General features: G+C 44.1%; 1 protein-coding gene across 1 annotated transcript in view; it reads right to left on the minus strand.

Annotated features, from left to right (window-relative positions):
* LOC125455610 (latent-transforming growth factor beta-binding protein 2-like) overlaps positions 1–14,338 on the minus strand; it is a 474,230-nt gene that overhangs the window by 339,277 nt on the left and 120,615 nt on the right. Inside the window, exon 5 of the mRNA XM_048537794.2 lies at positions 3,705–3,875. Within this exon, the coding sequence (XP_048393751.1) occupies positions 3,705–3,875 (171 nt within the window). The remainder of the gene's footprint in view (positions 1–3,704; positions 3,876–14,338) is intronic.

Here is a 14,338-nt window from a genome sequence, read left to right on the forward strand (position 1 = left end):
CAGGCAGACATTTTCCTTCCCCTTCTTACTTTATAAAGTTCATCATCTTGCACAACAGGCTATTTGGCCAGTTGTATCTGTGCCAACTCTAAAAGAGCTACGAATTGACTGCTCTTTCCCACCAGCCTTGCAAATTTTCTTCTTGTGAGTATGTATCAAGTTTCCTTTTTAAAGTTAGCCTTGAAATTGCTTCCACTACTTTTTCAGGAAATGTATTCCAGATGAGAATGACACATCGATTAAAGTAAAAATATCTTCATCTTGCAAATGGCTTTTCTTGCCAAATATCTGTGCCCTCTGGTGACCATCCTATTCGATTGGAATCAATTTGACCCTCTTTAATACATCAATCTTGAACACCACTTTTAACCTTCCTCATTCCAGGAAGAGCTACAATTATTTGCATTTCTGGGAGCGCTATTGCGACAAAATTTCTCAAAGCGTTACGAAGGAAAACATTTTTGATATCAAGTCAAAGAAGGACTGATGGTCAAACCATTTGTCAAACAGGAGTTTAAAGGAGAATCTTAAAGGAGAAGAAAGAGGTAGAAATGACGAGATTGATGGAGTGAATTCTAGAATTTAGGATCTATTGAACAGATGGCCACCATTGATAGATCCCACAGAACCCTGACCTCTCTCCTACACTACCCTGATCCCCTCTCCCACAGCACCCTGGCCGAACTCCCACAGCACCCTGACACCCTCTCCCACTGCACCTTGACCCCTCACCCTCGGCACATTGACCCATCTCCCTCAGCACACTGACCCCCTCTTGCACAGCACCCTGGCCCCTCTTCCTCAGCACATTGACTCCCTCTCCCACAGCACCCTGACCCTCTCTCTCACTGTACCTTGACCCCATGGATGTGCAAAACAACCTTTGATGATAATTTGAATGAATATTTCAAAGCGTCCCATGTCCTTCAAGGTTATGATAAATACAGGAAATTGGGATTAGCACACTTTTGGTGGTAGTTAGTTCAGTGCAGACTTGATGGGCCAAAGGGCCTTTACTACATTGTCCGAATTGATGAGTCTATGGAACAGATTTGGAGGACTTCAGACGTGTATTGCTGATAGTGGTCATGGTGCTGGAGAGGGGCAATGCAATGGAGAGCATTGAAACCATGAGGATTTTAAAATTAAGGCATTGTCAAATGGAGAGCTAGTATATGTCAGCAAGCGTAGCAATAATGGGTGAACAAGACTTGTCACTAATTAAAACTAAAGGATCAGCCATGGGAAAATGCAGGGTTACAGGGTTAGGGAAGGGTATGGTTCTGGGTAGGATGTTTTTGGAGGGGCAGTGTGGAGTCAATGGGCTTAATGGCTTACTTCCACATTGTAAGGATTCTAAGAAGTCCAATCTACAATTTGCCTTCCTAACTGCTTGCAGCCCCTACTCCTTTTGTTGACTGGTATATAAGAACACCTAGATCCCTTCGTACAACCACACAGCCCAAAATATCACCATTTAAATAGTACTCCCCCTTCTGTTTTTCACATCGAAGCGTATAATTTCAAGGGGGTGGGGTTCTCACTGATGCCCAGGAAGCATCCATAATTCAGAAGGTCCCGGCACAGCAAGACTTGGGCATCCTCTGATATCAGTCCAGGGATTGGCCATGTTTCTGCAGTCTGGGCAGTGGGTCGCAGTCAACCTTGTGGCTTTACAGTCGTCAGTTCCACCCACCTTGGCATATCAGGTGACCATAAGTGGTATAGCCATTCACTGAACACCCATCTTGAAGTGATGCTTCTCCTGAATGGGGACGAGAGTGCACCCCACCCCAAATGCGTCCCACCTCCCCAACTATGACTGTTTTCACATCAATGCTTTACTGTATCCCTCTCTTGCAGATACTGCCATTCCCCTTCTTCACACCTGCCTTCTTCCCACCCAGCATTCCCTATCATCTGCACGGCCTTGACTTCCAGTTCCAGTCATCACTGTCCTGTAGGCACACATTGGAGATCCACAAAGTGGGAAAAGCAAATTAGGGGGACCACAGTTTCTATTCCCCATGTACCCAGAACCTGAAGCCCTGGATACTGGATTGCACAGTCTCACCCCCTCATTCCAAATTCCAACCCTGGCAATCACCCTCCCCATAGTTTCTGTGGGTGGTCCTACATGCCATGTCACATGGGTGAGGAATGCCAAGACCCCTGACTGGTGACTGCATCTGCCTGAATGCATTGACCTTGCCCTCCCCACCACACAACTGGCTGCAAAACAGACACAGTACTGACTGTGACCCACTCTGCAGAATGTAGAGACACAGCCCCCACACTCACCATTGCTGATGTCAGGGGCTGCCCTTGACAGATCCCCTGACTGATGGTTGTCACTCTTGGCTTTGCTGAGTGTTGCTCCCTTCATGATTGCCTGCTCGCTGCACAATAATCCGATGGCACATGGTGTAGGCATGACACTGGCATAGCACACTACCCTATGGCAAGATGTATCCCACCTGGACTGAAGACTGCTGTCCAGCGAGGCAAGCTGCCTGTTTGGGTGACTGTGTTCTTGGCATGGCACAGCAAGGCAGGGCACAGATGCTGTCAGCAGGCAAGTAGGTGTTAAATGAGTAAGTGCTGAGGCAGCAAGTGGCCCTAAGGTGCTGCCTGGTCCAGTCCATGCGTTGGGTGCCTGTCTGAGCATGCGGCCTTTTGATGCCAGTTGCCGGTGTGCCCTGCAATGCAAGCCTGCACTTCCAGAGGGCATTAAAGAGATGCCATGATAGTTCTAAGGCCTGGAAAAGTATCAGAACTCTATGGATTGATGGGCACGTGTGGCTGGTGCTCTGAGCTGCAGCTTTGATGTACACACATAGAACTTGAATGGGGTAAGCAGTGAGCTGAGCCAGCCTGGTGTCTGCTCCAGTTTCCTTGAGCTTTCTCGATTCTAGCTTGTTTAGAGAGTTTTGGAAAACAGGAAGCTGAACATTAATGAGCAAATCTCTCCTCGAAGTTTATGGAGTTGGAAAGTGGTTACACATAGATAAGAAAGGATTGGAAAACAGCAAGAAGAATCTGAAAATGTAGGCATTACTTAACCAGGAAGCAGCATAACTCAGAGGTGATATGTGAACAGGGCTTAGTACAAGTGACAACAGATGTCTGGAAGATTGAATTGGAAAGTGTGTTCAACAGTCAAGTCTACAAATAACCATGTTATGGTTGAGGGTTTTAGCAGGTAAGTGAAGCAAAGCAGTTTCAAACACACCTAGCCTTTGAAAAACCTTTTGCTGTATACGTGGTCCCCACAACGAAGTCTGTGCAGGAAAAGATTGAGGCTGAGCTCCGTACTGGAACTGAGACCTGACTGGAGAACTGCCTTTGAGCACTACATCAGAGTTTATGACTTCCTAGTGACAGGCAAAGTGAGGCCTGGTTTTCAAAGTGGATTAAGCACAAGAATATCAATATATTTTGCGATCAGCCTGAAGTCTGCTCAAACTTAAAATATTCTTTTAATTGCCCATAAAAACAGTCTAACAATATATTCTAAAGTGATTCAATTGCTTTACTAAACTTTGCACTAATTGGCCAATAGATCCGTTCCCACATATTGCACCTTGTTACTTTACAAAAATTTGAAATGACGAAACTATAAAAGTTTACAAACCAAAGTAACAGAATGATAAAAGTATGTCTATTCTTCGATAGAAAAGTCAGAAATAGTAACATTTACTTACAGATTCGAAAACCTGATTTGGACACAGGACCATATCCATTTTCGCTGTAAAGGGTGGTTGGGTCACCTTTCTTGCAATTGTTGTAACACTTTCCATTTAGACACTGGCGTTTGCAAATAGTTGGTGTGAAGACAATTTTTATTGTTCCTATACTGGTGGTCAGATTTGCCCCTGCAAGAAATAACAATTCAGCAAATAAGCAAGTAAGTATGCACTTGAAAATCATTGTTGCTCAAGGGCTCTGAAGTTGTTGGAGCCATGTGGAGAGAATTTGTGAAGAAACAGTTAAGCAACCGAGCAGCTGACAAACAATTCTCAGAACCAAGAATTGGACAAAGTGTGTCAAGTTTATGTTGGATTATACTCCAAAGTGTGAGTGAGGATTGAAATCCAGGGCATGTGAAAATGGTGAGTAAGGCAGCACATTGTCAAAATGTCAAATCAACGGCTGTCAGTGGATTAATTAAAGACCTCAGCAGAGACTCCAAGTTCAATATAACTGGTCTAATGCAAATTAAAAATAAAGTTTCCTCAGAATATGCCACTGTACTTGCTGTTGGGGCAGTACAGTGGCTCATGTTTAGCACTGCTGCCTCACAGCACAAAGGTTCCAGATTTATCTCCAGCCTTGGGGGACTGTTTACACATTGTCCCCATGTCTGCATGCTTCTGCTCTGGGTGCTCTGGTTTCTTCCCACAGTCCAAAGATGTGCACTTAGGTGAATTGTTCATGGAAAAAGCAGGGTTACAGTCATACCGGGGTGGGGGGAGGAATCTGTGTGGGATCTCTTCAGATGGCAAACATGGACTCCCTGGACTGAATGGCCTGCTTCCATACTGTAGGAATGCTATCATTTCTGATCAACTGATAAATTCTGATAAATTAAAAGGAGGAGTCAAACTTAACGTCGCTGGATAATCAAGGCCTTATTTCTGTATTTTGCAATTAGTTGGCATGACTACAGTTGTTATTGCTCCTTTTGCTGGTGGGCAGATTTGTTCCTCCAAGAAATAACAATTTACAAAAATAAATAAAGAAATATGAACTCAAAAATCATAATTGCTCCAAAACGCTGGCAATGATGGAACCCTATTGAGAAAATCAGATTTTGTGCAAATTAGTTGTTATGTAGAAAGTAGCTGATGTTACCAAAGGCTGGATGGGCTGCATGGGATCTATATCAAGTTTATAGTGACCTATGTATTCAGATAACATATCATCACAAAAGTTTTCAATATCTTTGCCAAAGATATTTTGATTAAAAAAACACCTATTCTTTATCTCAATCGGTTTATTGCTGTCACCTCTGTTTACAACAATGTGATGCATGGGCTGTGATTTATATATTCTTTTAACATGATTTATTTTAGAATTTGCAATTTGAACTAGTGACATGTAGATTTCTGTCTGTATGTATATGAAGAGGGTTAGCGATTAACTTGTCAGTATTTCTGGAGCAATGACATTTCAAAATCAGTTTCAAAGACACAGAAACTGGATAAAGACAGTGCATACCTCCAGTGTCAGTTATAAGAAGTTATAAATACAGACAGAAACATCTGTTTTGAAACAAAAAATAGAAATTCAAGCTTCTCAAAAATAAGTCAGTCTCAGCTTTCATAATAGATATCTTGGAGCAAATGGTATGGAAGTTCAGAAGTGTTTGTTTGAAAAAGTACAGTGAATAAATACAACATCAACAAGAAAACACATGGAGTCCATTGTGGGGTGTAATCAATATGCATTTAAATAATTTCCAGATTAATAGTCATGTTATTCTAAGAGCGATAGGAATCAAAATAATTGTTGAAAAATGTCACCCAGTGACAGTATGTTCAAAATAAAATCACAGTATTATGACATGAAATGGTTGAGCCAAACTAATATTTGAATTCAAGAGCATTTTTGCAGACTATATTTTAAATAATGAACAAAAATTACAAAAAGTTGAGAACAGTACCACACATGAAACTGACAAGTAGCTTGTTTAGTCAATAAAAAAGTGGAATACTATGAATGCTGGAAATTTGAAACAAACACAGAAACTAGAGAAACTCAGCAGGTCTGGTAGCATCTGTAGCCAAAAAACAGTGTTAATGTGCCGAGTCCAGTATGACTTCTTCAGAAGAGATTTATCAGGCTGTTTCCAGGAAGGGAGCGTTTGAGCTACATAGAGACGCTGGGACGTATTTCACTGGACTGTAGGAGACTGAGAAATGATGTTACACAGGTTTATAAATTCCTGATAGGTATAGTTAAAGTGAATAGCAGGTGTCTTTTCCCGAGGTTGAGGGATTTTTAAGGTGGGGGGGGGAGAAAGATTTAAAAAAGACATGAGAGGCAATTTTTTTTTAAACACACAGTAGTATATGTGTGGAATGAACTCCCAGAGGAAGTGGGGGATTGGGTGCAGTTACAATGTTTAAAAGACATTTGGATAAATTCATAAATAAGAAACGTTGGGAGGGATATGGGTCAAGTGCAGGCAGGTGAGACTAGTTTAGTTTGGGATTACGATCTGCATGGACGGTTTGGACCGAAGGGTCTGTTTCCATGCTGTATGACTCTATAACTTTTCAAAACTAATGAAGAGTCATGTAGGATTCAAAACATACACAGAGAATCCCCACAGTGTGAAAACAGGCCCTTCGGCCCAACAGGTCAACACCGATCCTCGGGTATCCCTCACTGACCCATTTCCCTATAACCCATCTCGGGACATTATCGGCAATTTAGCATGGCCAATCCACCTAGCCTGCACATCTTTGGACTGTGGGAGGAAACTGGAGCACCCAGAGGAAACCCATGCAGATACAGGGAGAATATGCAAACTCCACACAGACAGTCGCCTGAGAGTGAAGTTGAACCTAGGTCCTTGGCAATGTGAGGCAGCAGTGCTAACCACTGAGCCACTGTGCCACCCTAACAATTGACAATGGATTCACGGTCATCATTCAAATCCAAATTCCAGATTTTTATTGAATTCAAATTCCACTACCTGCCATGGTGGGATTTGAACACAGATCCCCACAGCCTTGCCTGGTTTTCAAAAGTCCAGCGATAATACTATTAGGTCATCACTCCCCTGTAAAGCATTAACTTTATTTTTTTCCAGTTTAGTTCATAAGACCATTAGACTATAAGACATAGGAGCAGAAATTAGGCCATTCAGCCCACCGAGTCTGCTCTGCCATTCAATCATGGCTGATAAGTTTCTCAACCCCATTTTCCTGCTTTCTCCCCATAATCCTTGATCCCCTTGATAATCAAGACTCTATCTATCTCAGTCCGAAATGTACTCAGTGACCTGGCCTCCGCAGCCTTCTGTGACAGAGAATCCCAGATTCACCACTCTCTGGCTGAAGAAGTTTCTCCTTATTTCCGTTCTAAAAAGCCTTCCCTATATTCTAAGGCTGTGCCCTCGGGTCCAAGACTCTCCTTCCAATGGAAGCATCTTCCCATCTCCCGCTCTGCCCAGGCCATTAAGTATTCTGAAAATTTCAATTAAATCCCCCCTCATCTGTCCAAACTCCAATACATATAGTCCCAGAATCCTCAAACATTCCTTATATGTTAAGCTTTCCATTCCTGGGACCATTCTCGTAAACTTCCTCTGAACCCAGTCCATAGCTAGTACACCCTTCCTTAGATATGGGGCCCAAAACTGCACACAATACTCCAATGTGGCCTGACCAGAGTCTTATGGCCACATGGGGTCCAGGGTGTGCTAGCTAGATGGATAAAAAAACTGGCTGGGCAACAGGAGACAGAGAGTAGTAGTAGAAGGGAGTTTCTCAAATTGGAGACCTGTGACTAGTGGTGTTCCACAGGGATCTGTGCTGGGACCACTGTTGTTTGTGATTTCCGTAAATGATTTGGAGGAAGGTGTAGGTGGTCTGATCAGCAGGTTTTGCAGATGACACTGAGATTGGTGGAGTAGCAGATAGTGAAGGGGACTGTTAGAGATTACAGCAGAATGTAGATAGGCCGGACAGTTGGGCAGATAAATGGCAGATGGAGTTCAATCCGGGCAAATGCGAGGTGATGCATTTTGGACGATCTAATTCAAGGGCGAACTATACATTAAATGGAAAAGTCCTTGGGAAAATTGATGAACAGAGAGATCTGGGTGTTCAGGTCCATTGTTCCCTGAAGGTGACAACACAGGTCAATAGGGTGGTCAAGAAGGCATACAGCATACCCCTTCATCGGACGGGGTATTGAGTACAAGATTTGGCAGGTCATGTTACAGTTGTATAAGACTCTGATTCGGCCACATTTGGAGTACTGTGCGCAGTTCTGGTCGCCACATTACCAAAAGGATGTGGATGCTTTGGAGAGGGAGCAGAGGAGGTTCACCAGGATGTTGCCTGTTATGGAGGGTGCTAGCTATGAAGAGAGGTTGAGTAGGTTAGGATTATTTTCATTAGAAAGATGGAGATTGAGGGGGGAACTGATTGAGGTCTACAAAATTATGGAGGGTATAGACAGAGTGGATAGCAAGAAGCTTTTTCCCCAGAGTGGGGGACTCAATTACTGGGGTCATGAGTTCAAAGTGAGAGGAGGAAAGTTTAAGGGAGATATGTGTGGTGGAAGGTTCTTTATGCAGAGGGTGGCGGGTGCCTGGAACGCGTTGGCAGCGGAGGTGGTAGACGCAGACACGTTAACGTCTTTTAAGATATATTTGGACAGGTACATGGATGGGTGGGGAGCAAATGGACACAAACCGTTAGAAAATAGATGACAGGTTAAACAGAGGATCTCGATTGGTGCAGGCTTGGAGGGCCGAAGGGCCTGATCCTGTGCTGTAATTTTCTTTGTTCTTTGTTCTTTGTTCTTTGTTATAAAGCCTCAGTAGTACATCCCTGCTTTTATATTCAAGTTCTCTCAAAATAAATGCCAACATTGCATTTGTCTTCCTGACTACTGAATCAACCTGCAAGTTTACCTCGAGAGAATCCTGGACTAGAATTCCCAAGTCACTTTGCACTTCAGACTTCTGAATTTTCACCCCATTTAGAAAATAGTCCATACTTTTATTCTTCTTTCCAAAGTGCATGACCTCACACTTTCTCACATTATATTCCATCTGCCACTTCTGTGCCCACTCTCCTAGCCTGTCCAAATCCTTCTGTAGCCTTCCCACCTCCTCAATAATACTTATCCCTCCACCTATCTTTGAATTGTCTGCAAACTTAGCCAGAATGCCCACAGTTCCTTCATCGAGATCGTTAATATACAAAGTGAAAAGTTGTGCCCCCAGCCTTGACCCTTGCGGAACACCATTTGTCACCGGCTACCTTCCTGAGAAAGATCCCTTTATCCCCACTTCATCAAAGAATTCTAGCAAATTTGTCAGGCATGACCTCCCCTTATTGAAACCATGCTGACTTTGCCCTACTTTATCATACATTTCCAAATATTCAGAAATCTCGTCCTTTGCAATGGACTCCAAAATCTTACTGACGACCGTGGTTAGGTTAATCGGGCTGTAATTCTCCATCATTTGCCTTACTCCCTTTTTAAACAGGGGTGTCACATTAGCGATTTTCCAGTCAATAGACAATAGAAAATAGGTGCTGGAGTAGGCCATTCGGCCCTTTGAGCCAGCACCACCATTCATTATGATCATGGCTGATCATCCATAATCAGTATCCTGTTCCTGCCTTATACCCATAACCCTTGATTCCACTATCTTTAAGAGCTCTGTCTATCTCTTTCTTGAAAGCATCCAAAGAGTTGGCCTCCACTGCCTTCTGGGGCAGAGCATTCCATATATCCACCACTCTCTGGGTGAAGAGGTTTCTCCTCAACTCTGTTCTAAATGGCCTACCCCTTATTTTTAAACTGTGTCCTCTGGTCCTGTACTCACCCATCAGTGGAAACATGCTTCCTGCCTCCACAGTGTCCAATCGCTTAATAATCTTATACGTCTCAATCAGATCCCCTCTCATCCTTCTAAACTCAAGAGTATACAAGCCCAGTCGCTCCAATCTTTCAACATATGATAGTCCTGCCATTCTGGGAATTGACCTTGTGAACCTACGCTGCACTCCCTCAATAGCAAGAATGTCCTTCCTCAAATTGGGAGACCAAAACTGCACACAATACTCCAGGTGCGGTTTCACCAGGGCCCTGTACAGCTGCAGAAGGACCTCTTTGCTCCTATACTCAATTCCTCTTGTGATGAAGGCCAACATGCCATTAGCTTTCTTCACTGCCTGCTGTACCTGCATGCTTGCTTTCATTGACTGATGTACAAGAACACCTAGATCTTGTGGTGCTTCCCCTTTACCTAACTTGACTCCATTGAGATAGTAATCTGCCTTCCTGTTCTTGCCACCAAAGTGTATAAACACACATTTATCCACATTAAACTGCATCTTCCAAGCATCCGTCCACTCACCTAGCCTGTCCAAGTCACCCTGTATTCTAATAACATCATCCTCACATTTCACATTGCCACCCAACTTTGTGTCATCAGCAAATTTGCTAATATTACTTCTAATGCCTTTGTCTATATCATTAATATATATCATAAACAGCTGTGGTCCCAGCACTGAACCTTGTGGAACCCCACTGGTCACTGCCTGCCATTCCGAAAGGGACCCGTTTATCACTACTCTTTGCTTCCTGTCAGCCAGCCAATTTTCAATCCAACTCAGTATTTTGCCCCAATACCATGTGCCCTAATTTTGTTCACCAATCTCCTATGCGGGACTTTATCAAAGAATTTCTGAAAGCCCAGGTACACTACATCCACTGGCTCTCCCATATCCATCTTCATAGATACATCCTCAAAAAATTGCAGAAGATTAGTCAAGCTCGATTTCCCCTTGGTAAATCCATGCTGACTCTGACTTATTCTGTTACTGCTATCCAAATGAGTCTTAATTTCATCTTTTATAATTGACTCCAGCATCTTTCCCACCACTGACGTCAGGCTAACCGGTCTGTAATTTCCTGTTTGCTCTCTCCCTCCTTTCTTGAAAAGTGGGACAACATTTGCCACCCTCCAATCTGCAGGAACTGATCCTGAATCTATAGAACCTTAGAAAATAATTACTAATGTGTCCACAATTTCTAGAGCCACCTCCTTAAGGACCCTGGGATGCAGACCATCAGGTCCCAGGGACTTATCAGCCTTCAGACCTAACAGCCTCTCTAACACCATTTCCTGCCTAATATAAATACCCTTCAGTTTGTCCATTACCCTAGGTCCTTCAGCCACTATTGCATCTGGGAGATTGCTTGTGTCTTCCCTCGTGAAGACAGATCCAAAGTACCTATTCAACTCATCTGCCATTTCCTTGTTCCCCATAATAAATTCGCCCGTTTCTGACTTCAAGGGCCCAATTTTAGTCGTAACCATTTTTTTTCTTTTCACATACCTAAAAAAAGTTTACTATCCTCCTTTATATTTTTGGCCAGTTTTCCTTCATAGCTCATTTTTTCTCTGTCTATCGCCTTTTTAGTTATCCGCTGTTGCTCTTTAAAAGCTTCCCAGTCCTCCGGCTTCCCACTCATCTTTGCTATGTTATACTTCTTCTTTTTAATTTTTATACAGTCCTTAACTTCCCTCATCAGCCACGGCCGCCCCTGCCTCCCCTTAGGATCTTTCTTCCTCTTTGGAATGAACTGATCCTGCACCTTCTGCATTATATCCAGAAATACCTGCCATTGTTGTCCCACTGCCATCCCTGCGAGGGTATTGAACCATTGAACTTTGGCCAGCTCCTCCCTCATAGCTCCATAGTTCGCTTTATTCGACTGCAATACTGACACATCTGATTCTCCCTTCTCCCTCTCAAACTGCAGATTAAAACTTATCATATTATGGTCACTACCTCCTAATGGCTCCTTTACTTTGAGGTCCCTGATCAAATCCAGTTCATTGCACAACACCAGATCCAGAATTGCCTCCTCCCTGGTAGGCTCCAGTACAAGCTGTTCCAAGAATCCATCTCGGAGGCACTTTACAAACTCCCTTTCTTGGGGTCCAGTACCATCCTGATTCTCCCAGTCTACCCGCATGTTGAAATCTCCCATAACAACTGTAGCGATACCTTTGTGACAGGCCAATTTCAACTCTTCATTCAACCTACACCCTACCTCCTGACTACTGTTTGGGGGCCTGTAGATAACTCCCATTAGGGTCTTTCTACCCTTAGAATTTCTCAGCTCTATCAATACTGACTCTACATCTCCTGACTCTATGTCCCTCCTCGCAAGGGACCGAATATCATTCCTCACCAACAGGGCTACCCCACCCCCTCTGCCCACCAGTCTGTCCTTTCGATAGCATGCATATCCTTGAATATTCATTTCCCAGGCCCTGTCCACTTGAAGCCACATCTCAGTTATCCCCACAACATCATACTTGCCAACTTCCAACTGAGCCTCAAGCTCATCCACCTTATTTCTTATGCTTCATGCATTCATATATAATATTTTTAATTTGTTTCTCCCCTCACCCTTCCTATCAATCCCTATTTCACTTGGCCATATTGTACGATCCCTTCTTGAGTTTTCTGCTCTGTTGATTCTGTTGTCCTTCTTAATCTCTCTTATTCTCACTTTCCCTTTAGCTTCATTCTTAAATTTCCAGTTTGGCCCCTTCACCCCATTACTTCGTGTAAACACACCTGTGTTGCAGTGGCAAACCTGCCTGCCAGAATGCTGGTCCCCCGATTATTAAGATGCAAACCGTCCCTCATGTACAATTTATTCTTACGCCAAAACATACCCCAGTGATCCTAGAATTTAAATCCTTGCTTCTGACACCAGTCCCTCAGCCACACGTTCAGGTCCATTATCTCTCTGTTCCTGCCCTCTCCAGCCCGAGGAACTGGAAGCAAACCAGAGATAACCACCCTGGAAGTCCTGCTTTTCAGCCTTCTTCCGAGTTCGCTGAAGTCCTGCTGTAGAATGCTCCTCCTTTTCTTCCCGACGTCATTCGTGCTGACATGCACCAACACCTCTGGGTCTTCACCTTCACCCTCGAGGATTCTCTGCACTCTATCAGTGACGTCCTGGATCCTCAAATCTCGCCTGTTGCCGCAGGAACCCCTGTCAGTCCTTCTCACAATGGAGTCCCCTATTACCACAACTCTCCGTGATGTCTGACTTCTTGGCTCTGCCTCTACAGCAATTTTTGACTCGCAGATCTGTCCACCTCTCGGACTGGCAGTGTCGTCTGTCTCGTCAGTTTTCAAGACAGTCAGCCTGTTTACAATAGGTGCTTCCCCTGCGGTCTCTTGTACTTCATTCATGTCTTCCTTTGTCATCGACATCCCCCTTCTCTCTTCAGGTATCCTCAGTGTAGTGACCTTGCTGAAGGTCCTGTTCAGAAAATTCTCATTCTCTCGGATGAGCCTGAGGTCTTCTAGTTCTTTCTTCAGTGCTGCAACAACCTCCTTCAGAAGTTGAATGTGTACACACTTACCACAGCTGTAGGAGCCAGAAACATCATCAGTGTCCCTGACCTCCCACATCATGCATGCAGCACACTGACTCAGCTTGGCAGTCATGTCTTCACCCTCTTCAACAGTGGCGTAATCTCCTCACTGAGCCTCTTCACTGAAAACTCGCACTTTACTCACCAGGCACTTCCCTCAACCCTTGTGTGTTTGCTGTGAGTCTGTGGACTCTTAATTAGGTTAGAGGAGGAGGGTGGGAGAGAGGCCCTACCATGTAGGACCTGGGGCTGAGAACACACCTACTTAAATAGCTCTCCGCTGCAACAAGGACCCACTGGCTTCGAGGTAAGTACTTAAATAGCACTCACTTACCTTCCCAACTGCCTCTCTGCCCTGACCTCACGTCCGCCCGGCTCGCACCGCTCTCTGCTGCAGTCCTCTGGCACCCGCCCTGACTCTAGCGATTCCTGAAAGGTCACCACTAACACTTCCACTATCTCTTCAGTTATCTCCTTTAGAACTCTGGTGTGTAGCCCCTCTAGCCCAGGTGATTTATCCATCTTCAGGCCAATCAGTTTTACTAGCGCCTTCTCCTTGGTGATGGCCACCATACTCAGCTTTGCCCCCGACTCTCTTGAATTTTTGGGATATTAGTCAGCTGTTTTATTGATATAATTCCACTGACTGAAATAGGCCAGATGAAGCTCATATACTCTTGTATAATAACATTCAACTGCTCAAGGATGTATCAGTAGACGGGAATAACAGGATTCTGGGAGATGACATGTAGACATTACTATAGCTGATGAATGCTTAATGCCACCAAGCTTTAGACATGTAGGTCTGAAATATTCCTGAGCCAAAGAGGCAGCTTGGGAAGTGGGAAGGAGTATGTCTAGAAAGATACATGGTGGATCAGTTCTCTGATGCATTCTGATCTGTGAGTATTTTTCCCTAAAGCTGGACTAGCAGGTTCAACAGAAACCCAACCAGCAGAAACACAATTAATGATGGTAGCAAGATAACAAAGTGTGAAGCTGGATGAACACAGCAGGCCAAGCAGCATCTCAGGAGCACAAAAGCTGACGTTTCGGGCCTAGACCCTTCATCAGACCCTCTGGGACCACCATTGTGTCAGAAGCCTGACAATAGATGAAAGGCAGCTGTGACTCAGGGTGTCTGGGATGTGACATATTCGAGGGGTGACATTTACA

Source organism: Stegostoma tigrinum, chromosome 10 (genome assembly GCF_030684315.1).
Source record: "Stegostoma tigrinum isolate sSteTig4 chromosome 10, sSteTig4.hap1, whole genome shotgun sequence".
Taxonomy (NCBI): domain Eukaryota; kingdom Metazoa; phylum Chordata; class Chondrichthyes; order Orectolobiformes; family Stegostomatidae; genus Stegostoma; species Stegostoma tigrinum.